Source organism: Pungitius pungitius, chromosome 14 (genome assembly GCF_949316345.1).
Source record: "Pungitius pungitius chromosome 14, fPunPun2.1, whole genome shotgun sequence".
In the NCBI taxonomy this organism is placed as follows: Eukaryota; Metazoa; Chordata; class Actinopteri; order Perciformes; family Gasterosteidae; genus Pungitius; species Pungitius pungitius.
This window is the reverse complement of record NC_084913.1, coordinates 7084567-7102290: the sequence shown is the minus strand read 5'-3', so window position 1 is coordinate 7102290 and position 17724 is coordinate 7084567. Positions and strand designations below refer to the sequence as shown.

The 17724-nt window shown below is 44.8% G+C and overlaps 3 protein-coding genes across 3 annotated transcripts in view; 1 reads left to right on the top strand and 2 right to left on the bottom strand.

The window, feature by feature from the left end:
• Nucleotides 1–2526: 2526 nt before the first annotated feature.
• slc38a6 (solute carrier family 38 member 6) lies at nt 2527–12379 on the bottom strand. Its single transcript, XM_037486408.2, has 16 exons — nt 12147–12379; nt 10788–10927; nt 10603–10676; nt 9965–10017; nt 9825–9864; nt 7789–7867; nt 5829–5914; nt 5672–5730; nt 5529–5600; nt 5119–5175; nt 4662–4741; nt 4455–4555; nt 4227–4351; nt 3739–3883; nt 3354–3448; nt 2527–3191 (listed from the first exon to the last, which is right to left on the bottom strand). Exons 1-16 carry the CDS (start codon nt 12237–12239, stop codon nt 3108–3110), a joined length of 1383 nt encoding a protein of 460 aa, XP_037342305.1. The 5' UTR covers nt 12240–12379; the 3' UTR covers nt 2527–3107.
• Nucleotides 12380–12421: 42 nt separating this feature from the next.
• trmt5 (tRNA methyltransferase 5) lies at nt 12422–15442 on the top strand. The gene is made up of 5 exons (XM_037486405.2): nt 12422–12519; nt 12679–13277; nt 13932–14056; nt 14193–14832; nt 15245–15442. Exons 1-5 carry the CDS (start codon nt 12479–12481, stop codon nt 15319–15321), a joined length of 1482 nt encoding a protein of 493 aa, XP_037342302.1. The 5' UTR covers nt 12422–12478; the 3' UTR covers nt 15322–15442.
• Nucleotides 15443–15596: 154 nt separating this feature from the next.
• The window catches only part of mnat1 (MNAT1 component of CDK activating kinase), a 30980-nt gene continuing 28852 nt past the window's right edge, over nt 15597–17724 (bottom strand). Inside the window, exon 9 of the mRNA XM_037486406.2 lies at nt 15597–15786. Coding sequence (XP_037342303.1) covers nt 15666–15786 — 121 coding nt within the window. The 3' untranslated portion in view covers nt 15597–15665. The remainder of the gene's footprint in view (nt 15787–17724) is intronic.

Below are 17724 nucleotides of genomic sequence, written 5' to 3'. Positions count from 1 at the left end.
GGGAGGGGGGGGGGGTTCTGTCACAGCCCCTCCAGGGTAATTGGCTCCAGATGTGAGGCAGCGTGGCCCCTGCGCCAGCAAGGCATCAGGGCTGCATTAAGAGCTCAGCCCAGGGCTGATGGGATCGCAGAGAGACAAGCTCACCCCTCCCTCCCCCCAAGAGCACAGACTGAACCCCATGCTGTGCTGCTGACCACCGGGCCTCCATCAGTACCCTTCCCACCTCTCAACCCCTGCTCATCATCTGCCAAAATAACCAAGAACTGCAATACTTCTCAAACCAGTGTAAAATCCCACTTGTTTACTTACCAAAGACTGACAATCGGACATCCTCTCCGAGGCTTATCACGTCCCCGTGACTACGGTCATTTTGGAGTCTATTTTGTGTTATTGAGTTGCTGCAATGACGTTGACTACCTGTGTCGGGCGAGTCCTCCCTGGAACACTGTATTCAGGTTGCTCAATTCAAGAGAGAATCGGTTAGGCACAGTTTTGAGTGCCCTGTGGCGCTCTGACGCTCACGATAGAAGTAAGGAACATCACTTAGATGTTGTAATAGTCCATTCGTCTTTGTCCTTTATGAGTTACAGGAAAAGCTTGAGGAAATTGAAGTGTCAAACCCTGAGTCCCACTGTGAGAATTGTATCTGCTGTCTCCAAGAGTCCTCAGAGCGAGGAATGCTGTGACCCAAAAAAGCATGTTTACTGATGGAGTGTGGAAATCGATTAAAAGCAGAAAATCAGCATTAAGTGACGGTGGAATGGAGAAAATGGACAGGAAGATAAATAAATTAGATGGAGGGCCCTTCCTCGGCGATGACACTCGCATATCGATGGCATTTTCTGAAGTGCAGTCCGCCACCATGACTAACAAGGGCAACCACTCATCATGCCAACCGGCATTAGGAGGCTCATGTGAGAAGACCCTTGAACCACCTTTCAGCCAGGAATGCCTGTTAGACGAGATTATGTGGGTAAACACAAAGCAGATGTGCGTGTTCTCAGCTACCAAGACAAACGGGAAGAGGAATTCTTATTTTACGTCGACTACTTCCACTGTTTACACTTCGCGTTTAATCAGCATGTTCAACTTTTTCTCCTTTACTTTGAGCTATTGTCCTTTTACCTTAACAGATCTGCTTTGTTCAGGTCATAGTCACACATGTGTGATATTTTTGCTATATGTATATTGTAATATACACAATGTAAATTGACATAATTTGCAGTGGATCGCTACCTCCAGTTGGGAATCACTAATGTAATCCACGAAGGCCGTGTTATCAAACAATAAGACGTCAAACTGTGTAAAAGGTCAAAGTAGTGACATCGGGATCAGACCCGGTGTTTTCTCAGAAATCGTAATTTTCCAACAACAGAAAATCATTTTCAAAGAACACAGACTCGTCGTCTTAAATCAATACGAGAGTGGAGGCTGCCGACAGGGGATTCATTTCAGCCCACCATCGTTCCTCCGCCTCATTCCATCCTCTAACCCTGGGAGATGGTGTTGTCATACTGCTGGACATGGGCCCAGGGTGTGAGTGAGTTTAACTAAACAAAAACACCCCCACCCTGGGATGAGGGCTCATGCCCCAGTCAGACCTCCATAAAAACACCCCTGGTTTTTGTTAACATGCATGTTTCAAACACGTGATAAAGTCGAGAGAAAACTTGAACATCTGGTTATCTCTTCCTAGTTAGGCTGTAAAGTAAGAGGTGAATGTGAAATGAGGAGGAACTGGACTGCTATAACACAGTCGTACACTAGGTGGTAATCCTGATTTGCGAATGGGTTTAGCTCAGTGGTTACCATAGGAACCCGTGAATATGAGTCAATAGGTGGTTTAATTTTCTAGATGATTATGGTACATTGATGAAAAAAATAAACTTGAAGTACTTTTGAGGGTGATATTCTACTTTTACCCCTGGCTACAACTTTAACATTTCACCTAAAAACTACAGCATGAAGCTATAAAGATCTATTTTGAACATAAAACCGGTGTTTGTTAAACCGTTCTTACTTACTCACCGTCATAAGTCATCATGTGGCTTATCCCTACGCAGAGGGACTGACCTCTAGGCTGGTAAAAAGGAACATGATATTCTACATTGAAGTCTTTTTTTCTTTTTTTTTTGCAGGTTTCGGGGTAGTTCTTCCACCACCAAGTAACAAATAGTGTCCGTCAGAGTGGGCGATGGAGGGATCGGGTCGTCTTCTTTAAAAGGGGGGGCGTGAACCGCAGGCAGCAACTGCTTTCTGCGAGGCCTAATCCCTTAGATTAAAAGCAGCAGCGAGATGGCTGCATGTTCCAGAGGCAGCATGAAGACAACATAAACAGCATCCTGATTGGAAATGTACCGAGCATGTGGCTCTCGTTAGCTACAGGCTGAACCCACAGCACTACGCCTAGGAGTGAGTCTCCGGGTCAATACTGGGCCTGTCAATCAAACACCAAGTTACACTGAGGAGCTTTTCACAACACAAATAAAAACAGGTTGGTGGTGAGAAGTGAGAAAAAAACTATACACCTTATGACATAAAACATTATTTATTTAATACGATGAATTTAATTAATCATTAAGACGTAAAAGGTAAATGCATTCAATTATATAAACAAGCTTGAAGTAAAACATCAAATCAGTGATACAAATAAAAACAGGCAGTGAACATTTGTGATTGTGCATCTAAAACTGTTCAAACTAAATTAGAGAAGTTAGAGTAAACCTGAATAATTCGTGGATTGAACTTAATCAACAGCATCTTTTGATACTACAGATTGGTGTGTATCCCTCACAGCACCACACACAGGCTGTCAGAAAGAGGTGCTTAATATGAATAATATATACAGTTCTGACAATAAACTTCACCTACATTTTGGTTCTCTGAAGAAAAAAAGAAAAGTCTGACTTAAACTTGGATATAATTCAAAAGTCAGCGTGTAAACAATGTGAAAAAGTATGAGAGAAGTTACTGTAAATGTGGTCCATGTTTGTAAATTATAAAGTAGAGAAACAAACAAATAACGCGTGCTTGACTCGATGTGGTCGGTTCCCTTTCTGTATCCATTTCTTTGGCACGTTTCCCGCTGGCAGGCGGACCAGACGGGGTTATGAGCTCTGTACCCATGTGATGACAATGAAGGATAAGCTGATGATTCCCATAAGGAAACCAAAGACCACCAGAAGTATAGCCTGGAGAAACAAATAGCATGAGAAACACGGCTAGCATCATAAACCAAAAAATAAATATTTAAAACACGTAGAAATGTAAGCAGGGGCTCAAATTTAACATTATTTCATATACCAATAAAGACATATTGATTAGATAAAGAGATTATATCAGTGTTTAGTTACCCCAATGGAGTCAAAGGATTTGAGGGGTCCCGCGTTGAGCTTGAGGTAGAAAACGCCAGGGAAAATAAATAACAGGCAGGTTGATGTTGTCGCTCCTAAAAAGATAAAGAAACAGGAAAGTCACTTGAGTTGCACAGATGATAAAGTACATTTCAGACCATATCAATTGTTTGAGCAAGGCGGCACCATTAATTATGTATAAGCAGATACTGTCATTTTAGCCACCACAATCAATAAAATGGACATATTTTGTGGATGCTGCACTATATTTTAGGGCCACAAAGTGATAGCTCTCCACTGTCTGACGTGTGTCTTTAAATAAAATATATGAAGAACAGAATATAGCAAAAGCATCACTTATAATTAATAAACAAACCACACATACCCACTACTCCAAACACATTTCTGATATCAGGGACAAAGATGGCCAGCAGGAGAACGACACCCAGGATGACTACAGTTGTAAAGATGTGGATGAGCACGGAAAACGGACGTCCTCCAAAAAGCAGCAAGATGGCAGCCTTACGAGCCTGCAGCGTACACACAAACAACGCTTAATCTAACAAAACACACTAGAAGAAGACGTGCTTTGTTAATGACGTGGAACAAATGTCTGAGAGAAGAGTAAAGAACGGGAGGGATGTTTGGTGCTTGGTCATTAAAGTGTTATTTTATAAACACAATTCTGTTTTGTCAATTTGTTCTGATTTCAAAACAGGAAGTGTGAAATGTTAAGGATCTACATTCATAGAGAAATAGCTAATCATATAATCATTCAACTTCTTTTTATGAGATAAACATACAAAGCACAAAAAATACAACCTAATTTCCCAATAGGTTGTTGATGGAATATTCCGGCGTCAGTGTACTCACGGGGAAATGAATGAGGGGAACAGACAGCATCACAGCGAACAGGATGGCGAGCCGAACCGTGATCACCATGACGTCCCGGGGCAAATACACATCGTAGCCAAGCAACAGCTCAGAGTCCACGTGAGCTGTGAGCAGGAGACACGGGCAGAGGGAGGGAACAACGTCAACTATGACGCTTAGCTTAGCGACGGGAAGTAGCCGCAGCTAAGTGCGTCGCTACAGACTTACCGTAGAAGGTCAGGTAGCCAAACAGCGCGGAAATCAGGTAAAGCACGGAGCTGAGGCCGATGCTGACATTGGCAACGTTCTGCATCCTGGCCTTAGAAGGCCTGAAAACACACAATCACTGAACGTAACACGGTGAACTGCGGAACTAACACGGAATGAAGGACTAGAGCACAGAAGACAGTGAAGGGAGAGGCTGTAAATGCTGACTGGTTGAGTTCGCAGTAGATTGGCAGGATAGCCGTGTGGCACAGGAAGGAGAAGGACATGGTGGGGATGGTGTAGGCGCTCTGCAACACACACACACACACACACACACACAAACACACACACACATCAGTGATTAGCAAACGATTAGCGTACTCTCTCACCCAGGAGTGACGGGGCAGGTGGGTCAAGGTGTGTTGCTCAGTACCATCTGGGCTGCGGAGTGTGCATATTCAAATTGCATTTCTTAAGTGGATTTACATATAAAGTACATTTCTAAATACTGTGCAAATGTCAAAAGGCAGTATGTCTTTTTAGGGTGTTCTTGCAAAACTTTGTGAAGTAGCATTTAAACATCTGCTTCGTCTAATCTGGCATTAGCATCCGTACATAGGGCCATGCAGCGGAGAGCAAAGCAGGGCAGGCGACCTACTAAAAGGCCACTTTCACACACACGTACCTTACTGGAGATGACAAAGAGTTTGGGTGTGCAGTCTGAGTCGGAGGAATTTGATATCTGGAGAAGCAGAGAGAAGAGGAAGCGTGTTATTTCTGAGCGGAGACGCTGCCGCGGATGGGAAAACATAACGCTGACATCCATTGCCTGGCCTCGAGAAAGGAAAATAATACGCCAAGTAAACGCCAGGTCTGCGGCTATACTATGGGTGGCAAAATTCTAAAAGGCCAGAGGTCATTTCCAGACCGATGCAAGGTCACCTGGACTTCCTTCCCCTCAGGACCGGCGTCATTCACCAGCACATCTGCAGCTTCCTCTGGTCTTCATCAGCCGATATAATCAATACTAACAAACCCTGTGGACTGTCTAGTCCACACTAAAGAAGAAGGACACAAGGGGTTTGTTTTGGTTACCTGAAAGCCACCTGAAGGCGTAGTCACATTGTAAGGCAGTGGGCAAGGGATGGACCACTTTTTGATCACAACCTGGAGGGGAGACGATACGTTAACAACAGGAGGGCTGAGACAACATTTCGGAGGGTTTTGACGAAACTCACCACGATCGCAAAGTACACCATAAAGAAAAAGGAGAAGCTGCTGGTGAAGCCCAGGAAGCCTGCGTCAGGGCGAGAGAGAAAGATCCGGTGAGAAACAACATTTCAAACTAGTCACCAGCGGGCCGATTCAAGACGCCACCTCGGTCTCCCTACTTACTTATTTTAGGGCACAACGAGAGCGGTAGTACAACACATAGTGTGACGAGGATCAGGAGGAGCCTGCCGTCCTCATACCAGTCGTATCTGGAAAACAAGCGAGCAGGAATTATTCACACTGAATCAAGTACCATTTCCCATCTCCCCGCTCCCGTGTTGTCTGGAAATGTGTCTTTATTTTGTGCTCAAAACACAGAACGACAGATTCATCATGTGGTTTGAATGAAGGGTTTTAGCTCTTAAACGATAACAATTTTCAAATTCACACAAAAAACGTTGTGATGAGACCGCATTTCATCCCTTTTTTTTTTTTTTTTTTTTAAAAAGATGGGGAATAATATTTTCCTTTGCTGAGGGATAGCATTGGCAGTTTATTCAGGATTGGGGAGCCAAAGGAGGAGGAGGAGGAGGTGGTGGTGGTGGAGGGGCGGTGTAGGAGGTGACGCATGTGAAAGGCATGTCGGCTCCGCCGGGGTTGGGGTCGGGCGGGAAGGGTGCTGCCGCATGTTGGACCGCAGCGTGGGCTTGTGAGGGACTGGCTCCAGCGCTCTTTATGGGGCTCCCACAGTCAGCAGCACCTGCTCGGACCACATCAACACCCACTGACCCCCCGTTTGGCAGTTTCACAGCTGTGGCGCTTTCCATAGGCGCTGATGGATTCGTCTCTGTGTCTACGCTGTAACTGGATGTCGGGGAGACCTTTGCTCTGACCCCGACTTGCTCTTGTCCAATCACTTCTACGCCAACCTAAGTTTAGCTGAACCACTCAACCGCAGCTTAGCTACCCCCCCCCTCTCCACTTTTTACAGAATGTTATGCACACACAGGGATGTATAAAAAAAAAAAAAGACTCAAGAGACTTCGGGCTTACTGTAAAAGGCACGGGATACCTTAGAAGACCCGTGAAATGTGGAACATTTCACGCTCTGATGACTTACAGGATGGCTCTCAGTTAAGTCAATGAGTCAATCTCCACCAAGTGCTAAAGATCAGCAAAAATCTGACCAATGCAGAATAAACCAAAGGCCAGTTGTCCTCGTCTTTGGCCTCGTTACTGAACGGAAACACGCTGCTAGATAATAGACATAAAACCCATTAGCTAAAGACAAAGATTTCAAGATTGAGCACAACTGTTTTCACTCATGCAACTGTTGTATTATGACAAATGACCCAGAAAAACAAAATGCCGTTTAATGTAAAACAACTTGTTCATTTAGGCCTTGATGGAATCGAGTATGTGTCGGTTAAAATCCCAAAGCCACTCATTAACAGAAATGTTTTGTTTCCCTCAGCAGTGAGCCGTAATTAGAATGGCAAAACTGATATCCCCTTGTATCAGTCCGATTCCAGGGAACATGTGCGAGAGATTTGGGGGTGAAAGGAGAGCACTAATACAAAGCAGCTGTGTGTGGAAGATTCAGATGTTGACGGATTGGGCTGAGAGCAGCTACAATGGCTTAAACCACTGTGGCCAATAACACAGCGATAGAAGGGACATTCTCGGCCCGGGACTTCTCTGTGAGCTGCAAGCTCGTCCACGTGGGCCAATGAAAGAGCCGGGCTGCTCGTGAATGGTGATGTATAGCTCTCCATAATAAATACATTTCCTCTGGATATGCTCCAGTCCAGACAGCACGGAGCGCGAGCTTCCCCTCCAGTCATTAGCGGGCAAAGTATTAGCCGTTTACTGGGGTTTGGGGAGGCATCTGCTTCTACCGCGTCGTCCATATATTGCTCGTACCACGATTCATTTCAGTTTTAATAACTCTGAAATGTCAAATTTGACTTATTTCAAAAGGGGGGAAAAAAAAGGTATAATCTACAACATCCTGGGAACAGGAATGACTCATTCCTTATCTTGGTGTGGCTAATCTAAAAAAATGGCTTGGTTTTACCCACAGCTGTGACAGATTTCCAACCAAATTTCCTTATTGGAGCTGAAGTGAGCTTACTGTACCCACACTGTATGTTCTCGCTCCACGAGGGTGTAAATGGCTGCAGGAAGCTCTGACTTCAGGATGAACAAATAGGAGGACATGGCTGAGGGGAGAGAGAGGAAAAAAAAGGTTCAGAACAAGTCTTTCTTTTGAATATTTCTTTTTTTCCCCCCAAAAACATGCAATCATACCGATGAACTGAATCATAAACACAGCAGACGAGTATATGTTGCCACAGGGAATCTTATATTGCTGTGTGAGGTTGGTGTGTCTTTTCCAGCTCAAGGATAAGCAAGGAAGGGTGGCAGGAGGAACCGGGGCTCTGAGTTAATGCAGATGGGTGGGGCGAGCAGCTCAGGGGGATCACCAGTAAAGCCCTCGGTGCAGACGTTATGCAGATCACCCAACTGCTGGAGACTGGGAGTAGCAGCCAGGATGGAGAAGTGCGATGGGGGAGGGGGGATGGGGGGGAATGCTAACAATAATGATCTCTGACGCTAATCCAGGTATTTCTCCCACTGCTCCACCTCACTCGGAAACAGGATATTATCAACCTCCGACGGGCTCCAGTATCCTTTAAACGGACAGCCAATCAGAGGGGGGGATCGGGGTCACTTCCTGAGGGTCTTAACAGCCTAAAATCACCGAGAGGGAAATGGGAGATGGAGGGGACAGTTCTGACTGACACAGGATTCGGATGCAGTGTGTGGTCAGTCATAAAGGACGATCAGGTTAAGGGATTTAGTGTTGGGAAGCCAGGCAGAACCAGAGTTAGCTGGGACCTCAATGCCCCCGAGGCAGGTCTTGCACTCGCCGTTAAATAAGCCTAGCCCATAATCCCTCAGATCCTGTATTTGTTTATAAAAGAAAATTCATCCAGTAAACCCTCCAGCCCACACAGAAACAAGGACACGCACTCTGTGGATAACTGATGCCATTTATGAGCTCTAAAATCTGTCAATAGGAAATCCCTAAGCAAGCAGGCGCTTTAGTATTTTTAGCCAAAAAGGTTTTCTGCAAAAGTATATCCAAAAGTGTAAAACAACCACAAAAACTCAACCAGACAGCACAGTAAGTCACACTGACAGGGATCACACAGCATGCATGATGCAATGGTTTAATTCCATGCATTCTGTTGCGGTAAGCACAGAAACACTTTGATGTGTATTCCTAGTGGGCTAATACTTACATTTCTGGACAAAAAGCACCCTTCAGCAAAGGAAAAGTATTGTTATACGCCAGAAATCAACAACATTTTATTATAACTGACTGTGTGTGGTAAGCAAACAGTGGGGGAGTGTGTTCAACATAAGACAGAGCCACTTTCATTAAGAGTGAGGGGACGGGCAGGCTGTGAGAGCCCTTGGCTGGTCAGTAATTAAGGTCAATTGGCCCATCAGCCTTTGACAGTACAAATGAATGTTTACCCAAAGTGAGGCTAATTGCAGTCTTATAAAAAGGGGCCCTGGGTGTAGACAGATGCACGCGGCAGTGCTCACACTCTAACACATACTGCCCCATGCTGGGAAAACCGCAAACATACCGGAGGGCACGGCCACAATTCACTCAGCCCTGCGGCAGCCCAGAGGAGCGATCGCCTCAGCTCTCCTCTGTCTGAGAAGACTAGTTCGAGGGTCGGGGGGAGGAGGTGGGGCGTCAGAAAGGGGAGAAAGAAGTGTGGGGGGGGGGGGAGAAATAAAGGAAGGGGTCCCATTAGGCTACTCAACACTGGGCGAGTAGTGAGTAGTGATCAATTAGATTTCAGGCCCAGGGGAGGGGGCTAAGAGGACAGCGGCTACAGAGTCAAAGGTTATCAGGGAATGCGGATAACAGCCTCAGAGGAAGGATGGAGCAAACCTGAGCAGAGGGGCTTCTGATCACCAGTAGGAGGCGCTATCTACCTCCAAAATGAAGTGGTCATAGTCTAAGCCTGCAGTGCTGCTAAAACCCCACTTCTTAAAAAAAAAAAATATATAATATATATACATACAATAACACAAAATCGGTTTATGTTCAGCAGAATTGTATGCAAATGTCCAGAGAAATATAAGCTGACTTACCGCCAATATTTTGCATGATAATGGAAATTCCAACAAGAACCTAAAAAGGAATTTTAAAAAGGAAGTTAGTTCGAATGTGAAAATATAAGTGAGCGAGTTTCTTTTTTTGACAGGGCGAAATCCAAAGAAACAACACTCACCTTTCCTGGTTTTTGCAGGGCTTTCTCCCCAATTTCTTCATATGAATTTATACCTGTGAGAATCAGATTGTGAAGAAGACAATCAACCGATTTAGCATTACACTCCTATTACGTGATCAGATTGAAATTGGAGAGTTTAAGAGCAAGGGGGGGAAATTGCTGCAGGAGAACTGGAGGCATTGTCTTGTTCAGTCCAGCCATTCTTATTCCTGATTAAAACGTGGTGCCTACTTTACCCACAATGCAACTCTACTGCTGTAAGATATGTGTAGATTTGGATGTGCTACGCTTGTAGTGGCTAATGTAGTCTTGAGCGGATAGCCTCGGCTTTGCGGCAGAGGTTTGATGAGCCCATCGTCACAAATCAGGATATCGCCTCGACCCTCAAACGGATTTGGATTATGATTGACAGAAAACCAATGTTACCTCTTTTAATCTCATCACATGGCTCTTACACACCAACTGACTCAGTTAAAACTAGGATTTGAGTAAAGTCAGCAAAAAGATAGCAACACATGAGATAGCTTTCTTGCGTAGTGATCTAATCGTGAGTGAAGTAAGGGGCACAGTCCCCTCCTGGATCAACGCACAGGGAGTGATTACCTTAAGTTGGACTGTATCCGCTGTTAGTCTCTCACCTGTTTGCTCACATAGCTTCAGAAGGAGATGTATAGAGTAGGCTGACAAACTGGACACTAGTACCAACAGGATACTACAGAGGAAAGGTAAATGGTAGAAAGGAGGGTTTATTTTTGGTATTTTTAAACATCATCATCAGATATTCTAAACAGCATTGTGGTAAAAGATATGAGAGAATTCTTACCAAAACCCCAATACTCCAGTGTTAGCCATAGCATAAGCTAGCCCCAATATGCCGCTGCCCATGATGGCATTCATCAGGTTAAACACAGAGGAGATGAAGGTGGCTCCTTTGGTTGTAGTTGGCTCTGATCTCTGCACATTCTACATGATACAATTTGGATGAAAGATGAAGAATGAAAACAATGAGGGCAAAGACAAAGGAGCAGAAGAAATCGGATTATTTAACAGAACAGCTGGCCCGCCCTGATGATGGATGTCATGAAACAACATTGCAGTGGCATGTAGGATCAGGGAATGGAAATGGGAATGGATGGGGTGGGATTTGAGCAGCTTGCTGTGGGACAGCTGCCTGAGCTCAGGATAAGGGGAGCTGCCCATACTGCTTGACCTCTTTAATTGGGGATATCCTGGAGAGAATGAGTGGCAACTCTGGTGTCAGTGTCACAACAAGCTTGGATTGACCTGAAGGCCGCTGAATCAGATTCACCCTGGGTTATAGTTGTAAAAGACAGAAGTAAACTATGGCAACAGATGGCTAAGTGAACTAGTTTTCTTGTTCATTTATAATATGACATTGACATTGTAAGGTTTGTCTTCCGGATGGATTAACAACCAGCTCATTGCTGTTCATTTTCACACTGGGGCAGAAGAAAATCCTAGCATGCACAGGCATAGTACATTTAAGATAACATGACAATGTGTAATCAAGCACTAGGTTTATTTCTACTGTCACCAGTTGTTTTGAGTGGGCCCTTCTGGAGTCATAGAAAGAGTAAATAAATGACGCTGATGTCATCAGCGTAGCATTCACCCACATCAGATTACTTACTAATGATGAACCTCCCCAAAACTCTACAAGGATCCACTGATGCATTTTTTCAGTATATGTAATATTAAGCTTAATTGCATATGTAGTCTCTGTGCCTGAAATAGTTTAATGTCGCTTTGACAATCTGAATCATTCGAGAGACAGTCTATGTCTTCCATAGTAATAATAATTGTTTTAACTGAAAACAAAAAGTCTCTTGCTTCAAGACCAGTTCTGTTGGTTTAAACCGGACTACAATAGGCAAACAGTCAGTTTAGTTAGATCCGAGTTAAATTAAGGACTGTAGTGTAAAGATATGGAAAGCTCCATCTAGAGCTACAAAACATATTTTACAAGCATATAAATACCATGGGGAAATATATGTGTTTGGGTGGAGATCCTAAGAGAGGGAAACGCACGTGATGTCTGTCATACACAACACTTAGACAAGTCTACCCGTGCATGGAAAAACAATTAGCGTTAGTGCGTTTTTTTTCTCGAGAAAATCCCATATTTAGCTTGCGAAGGACGCATGGTAGTTTGAATACTTACATTTCTTAGTAAAGGTGTGCGTTCGTCTCCTTTGTAGCTCGGGTATAAGCATATGTATCGTAATGCAGCAAAAGAATTACGCATATTGTCCATTTTCTCTCTTGAAAACTCAGGACACACAGTTGGCGAAAGAACGTGGCGAGTTATGATACCATCTTCCCTTAAATCACTTTTAAACCTCCCCTCTTATCAGACCAGTCAGCTGCTGACTGTTGTTGTTCATGAAAACTTTTTTTCCGGCGCAGTTTAAGGAGTCACAAAAGAGACCGACCACTCAGAAGGCGAGGTTTCACTCGTTCGACCAATCACGAGGCGGCTCTCGTCGCGCACCGATGACGCCATTCAAGCATGTATGCGAGTCAAGGATGTTGAGGTAAGCTCCGAATGTGGATTTTCTCGAAAATAATATCATAATTACCTTTAATTTAACAAAGAGTTGCTTCTTTTTTTAAAATACAACACTCAGTTCATATGAACGATGTTTCATTTTCTACTTTTTTGCTTCACAACCGCAACGTTTTTCTCATTTCAGGCTCCTCTCCAGAGTCTGTGGGTCTATAGCACTTGAAGGAAACCTAAAAGCAGCAGCCGCGCACCAAAGCATCTGTTCTGCAGCCTCACTGCCAGTCTCAGTCTGCTCAGGTTTAGCTGTTAAACCCATAATGGAGGCTAAACTATACCGGCCTCCCCCAGAGGTCCGAGGTATGACCTCTTTGGACAAAGAGGCCTTCACACAGACTATTTCTGTCCCAGCCCTACGGGTACCAACTGGGGTCTTAAACAAGGTGGTAAAGAGCCTGAGAAAGGCGACCATCCAGCGCCCAGGGGTGCCCCGAGTGGTGCAAGATAAAGAGGAAAGTTGTGACTTTCGTTTAGTTCTTCTGGACCCCCACAGAGTCTCCTCTCCAAGCTCCTTCACTGAAGCTGAGGCCGAGGCTCTGAGGTCCTTCAGTGTCGCTAAAGAGCTGCAGTACTATGAGCTTCGACTCACTTATCACAACCTGAAGAGTGAAGAAGTGCTGGAGGCCGTGCTCCCTCGGGGTCAGGACGTGACCTCTGGGTTCAGCCGGGTGGGACACATCGCACACATGAACCTAAGGGACCACCAGCTGCCGTACAAGAACCTCATAGGTGAGAATAACCCAGATATTACAACTCAAGGAAAACCAATGATGAGGTGTCTTTTGGCTCCTTGTCCTAGAGTGTAGAAGTCTCTGGAAGTTTACTGTTGGACCTTCAAGAAACGTCTCAATTTGGTTTTGAGGACAGAGATGTGCTGACATTTTGCTCAATATCTAGTGTTGGGATGTTACTGTGAAGAAAATAAGCATGCAATACACATCCTTACAATAATCGAACCATTTTTACTGATTTGAAGCCCCTGTATTTATATTTTCTCCACTTGTGTAGTATGTAAGGTTAATACAAGGTTCATTAATACTACTAGTTCATGTTTTGTACCTCTACATATAGAACTGAGGGAGATAGTTAGATTATTTTTACAGTGTGCTCTCAAAATGATATCTTTTTTAAAATACATTTCATACCAGATGATCAGGAAGTTAATTCTTATGCACACACAGTGCCTCAATGTAATGTTCTTTATTTATTCCGACCCGTCAACTACTTTCATGTGAGACATTCAAGATCAGGAAACGTTGACCTTTCCTTGGTTTTGTCTCAGAAAACCTTTTGCACTTTTCTTATTGGTAACTCACAAAGGTACAACAAAAGGAGTTAGGAGGTCATATTTGTTGCTAACTTAGTGGCTACTTTTGTTTGTAGGTCAAGTCATCATGGACAAAAACCCCGGTGTTACATGTGTGGTCAATAAGACAAACATGATTGACTCCACCTACCGCAACTTCAAGATGGAGGTGCTAGCTGGAGAGGAGAACATGGTTGCCAAAGTAGGTTATAACTTATAAATGTGCTATTATTTCATGATATTTAAAAATGTTTTCTTAAATAATCTAGTCATTCAGTAATTCTCAGGTGTAATCACACCATTGTCTGATATTCGATACAATCTTCTCTGTGCTGCAGGTGAAAGAAAACGGGGTGACATACGAGTTTGACTTTTCTCATGTATACTGGAATCCCCGGCTGAGCACCGAGCACCAGCGCGTGGTGCAGCTGGTGAAACGCGGCGACACCGTGTTTGACGTGTTTGCTGGCGTCGGCCCTTTCGCCGTCCCGGCTGCCCGCTCCGGTGCAAACGTCCTGGCCAACGATCTCAACCCGGAGTCCCACCGATGGCTGCAGCACAACTGCAAACTCAACAAAGTGGAGAAGAAAGTCCGAACCTTCAACCTGGACGGCCGAGCGTTCATCCAGGGGCCTTTGAAGCAGGAGCTGCCCGCGCTGCTCAAGGGAAAAGCCACAGTGCATGTAGTGATGAACCTGCCTGCCCTGGCGCTGGACTTCCTGGATGCATTCAGAGGCCTGTTGCAGCAGGAACCTTCCGCTGATGAGATCCTACCCACAGTGCACTGCTACGGCTTCTCTAAAGACGACAACCCTGAGGCGGATGTGGCGCAGAGGGCTTCACACAGCCTCGGGTTCCCCCTCAAGGACCGGTGCTCTGTGCATTTTGTGCGCAATGTAGCACCCAACAAAGATATGATGTGTGTGACTTTCACACTCCCGAAAGAGGTCCTCTTCAGCAGTGGTCCGGAACAGACAGGTGAGCGTTAATCCATAAAATTGGGAGGAATGGAAAGATAATGTGATGGTAACTTCAGGGAAGACATTAAAACATGTTAGTGGGCGCTCTATGGAAATACAATGACAGAGGAAACTCTTTAGTTCTCTAAGTATGAAAGACTAAACTTAAGTATCTTATCCTGCAGGTAACAAGGTTGTTCTGATAAATAATACACAAATATTTAAATCAGTTTTTTTACTACTGCAAAAGGAGCTCCAGGCAATGTCTTTGTATGCGAGTACCGACTTGGCAATACGTCTCGTACCATACAAAGATTTACAATTAATAATAAATAAGTTCCTGCAGCTGAAACGTAAAAGGGCCACTGTTGTTGCATTTGCATGTTTTAAAGGAGATGAGCCTACGTTTGACTGAAATAAAATGTAAACAGGTTTGGATTCTCCAGAGCCTTCAGCAGAACCAGCTCCGAAGAGACAGAAGTGTGAAGAAGCCACAGAAGACCCATGAGTATACGGAAACATTCGAGTCATTACCGCTTCATTTTTTTTCAATAATAGTTGACGTTGCATCCTGTCATAAGAAATAATGGACCAGCATTACAACACCAAACTTGGTCATACAAAGTTGTTTCATTTAAAAAAATAAATCATTAAAAAAGGTCAAGGAGTGTTTGTGTCCATTGTAATTTATTTAAATATAAAATTAACACAAAATATAAAAAGTCATACACCTTGAATCAGTCACAGCACCACCTGCCACAGCAGCTTTCCCCCCCCCCCCCCCCCCCCCCTGTCGCGGTGGCTTATTGTCCATTGAGTCCCATTTCCAACCAGTAGCTGTTGTGCATGTGCTCAGCGCTTCAGAGGGAACAGCCCACTGAAAGCATCCTGAACAGCTCGATGACACGCCAAAGCTGAGGTGTATCCTCCAGCTGTGTCCTGAGGCATGGCAGCCCGCACGTGGTTCAGATACCTGAGAACACACAGAGAGCCCTGGTCAGTAACAGCAGTGAGGTATTTTGTAAACAATGTGATTGACTGGCGGCCCCCGAGAGCTGCTTTCAAAAAGTAGTTCCTGCGAGTGTAACTTGAGTTTAAGTTTATTCTTCATTAAATCCACACTTGAAAGTTGTTTTTTCTGGCTTTCAGCGACCCTTTGATGAGATCAACGAAGACAGACGTACCCATACAATAACACTGGATCACCTTGTGCCTAAAAGCCTCTCCAACATGGCTCTATTAAAGTATTATGGGTGTCTTTTATTTTTTAAGTGCTTACAGATGTATCCTGCCAAAGCCCCTTTTCGGATTCTTGAGGAAAGCCAAAAGTTACTGTTTATTTTCACATTCATGCACAGACAGAAAAACAGCCGAGCTGTTAATTTAGTCTCCACATCTCGTCCCCACAGGGACAGATGCCCCTCTACTTGAGAGTTGTGAGTGTATACAGCAGGGGATTGACCCGTTACCCCACCCACTCTAATCCTTCCTCCACTGTTTGGTGCCTGGTCATTAGGGGACAAACCTGCACACATGCTCTGTACTGCTCTCTTGTAGCATCTTGACTACAAAGCTAAAAAAGCGAAGTCCTCGAGCAACTGAGACAACACGTAGCCTCGCCTGTCAGTAGCGTCTCCCCCCCCCACCCTGCAGAAACCAGAATCCTGGCAGAGAGGACTAAAGCCCTCACACGAGTCTGGCTTTGTGGCCCCTGTTCCTGTGAGCCGCGGAAACTTCAAAGGGAAACGGGAACACAGGCGGCTCTCTGTGATTTCTGTGCCCATTCAAGCTGCTTTACAGAGTAACCCAACACCTGTGAGGTGTGTGTGTGTGTGTGTGTGAGAGAGATGGACAGGGTGAAAAAAAGAAGAAAAAAAGGTGTTATGTGTTAAAAATATCTATATATCATACTATGCTTTGGTATTTATGACGGTTGCTTTCCTCAAAAATGTAACATATTCTTTAAGATGCCATTACATCAAACAAGATGACCTTGACTTGTCGAAAGTGAGAACAGCAAGAGACGTCAATCAGCTCTCGCACACAAAGGCCACTCATCACCCACTAGAGAAACAACACACAAGTTCAAAACAGGAGGCCCAGTGATTAATAATAACTTCATTAGGCCCAAGCTGCTGTAGCCTGTCCTTCAGAGCACTTGAGGGAGGTCTTCTCATATGGCTTCCTGCATCAGATGAGTGCTATCTATTGATTATATTGTACTGGGCCTTTCTAATGGTGAAAAAAGTGGGCTATTTACAGCCCGGCTAAGTCTGCTCTTCCTGCTAATCTAATCCCCAAGCTACTCATGTGGTCATTCCTTCCAAGAAAGCTGAGAGCTCTGTGTAACTTTATACCTGCCTGCCCCTAAGGAGGGAAAGAGAGAGAGAACATGAAGGAGGGGGGAAGAGGGAGGGTGGGAAGTAGAAAGAGGGAGGGAGGATATGAGGTGAAATCACCTTTGGGTATCATCATCACAAACCCTCTTCCCTTAAACCAACTCTGTCTGCCCTCTGCTCACCCCTAACACCCGAGGTTAGTTCAGTTCTGCTCCATTAACTCAGCGGCCGTATCCGCATCTTCCTGTAAAGGCCAGCGGCATACATGTACACACACACGCACACACACACACACACACACACACCCGACCGGCTACAGAAGAAGCCGAGAGATGAACTCGACTCCTTTCACATGACTGTACTCGGCGATGCTGAAACGGTAACGGCGGATGGACGACACCAAAAAGGCGTGCGGCAACATGAAATGCATTAATAATGTGAGGCACGCTCTTTACACGGCCTTCAAACGTAACACACACACACACACACACACTATTCCGCTATGAAAAAGGCGCTTTGAGACGCTACTGTTTTCGGTGTGCACTCAGTCTCTCTTCCCCCCCCCCCCCCCT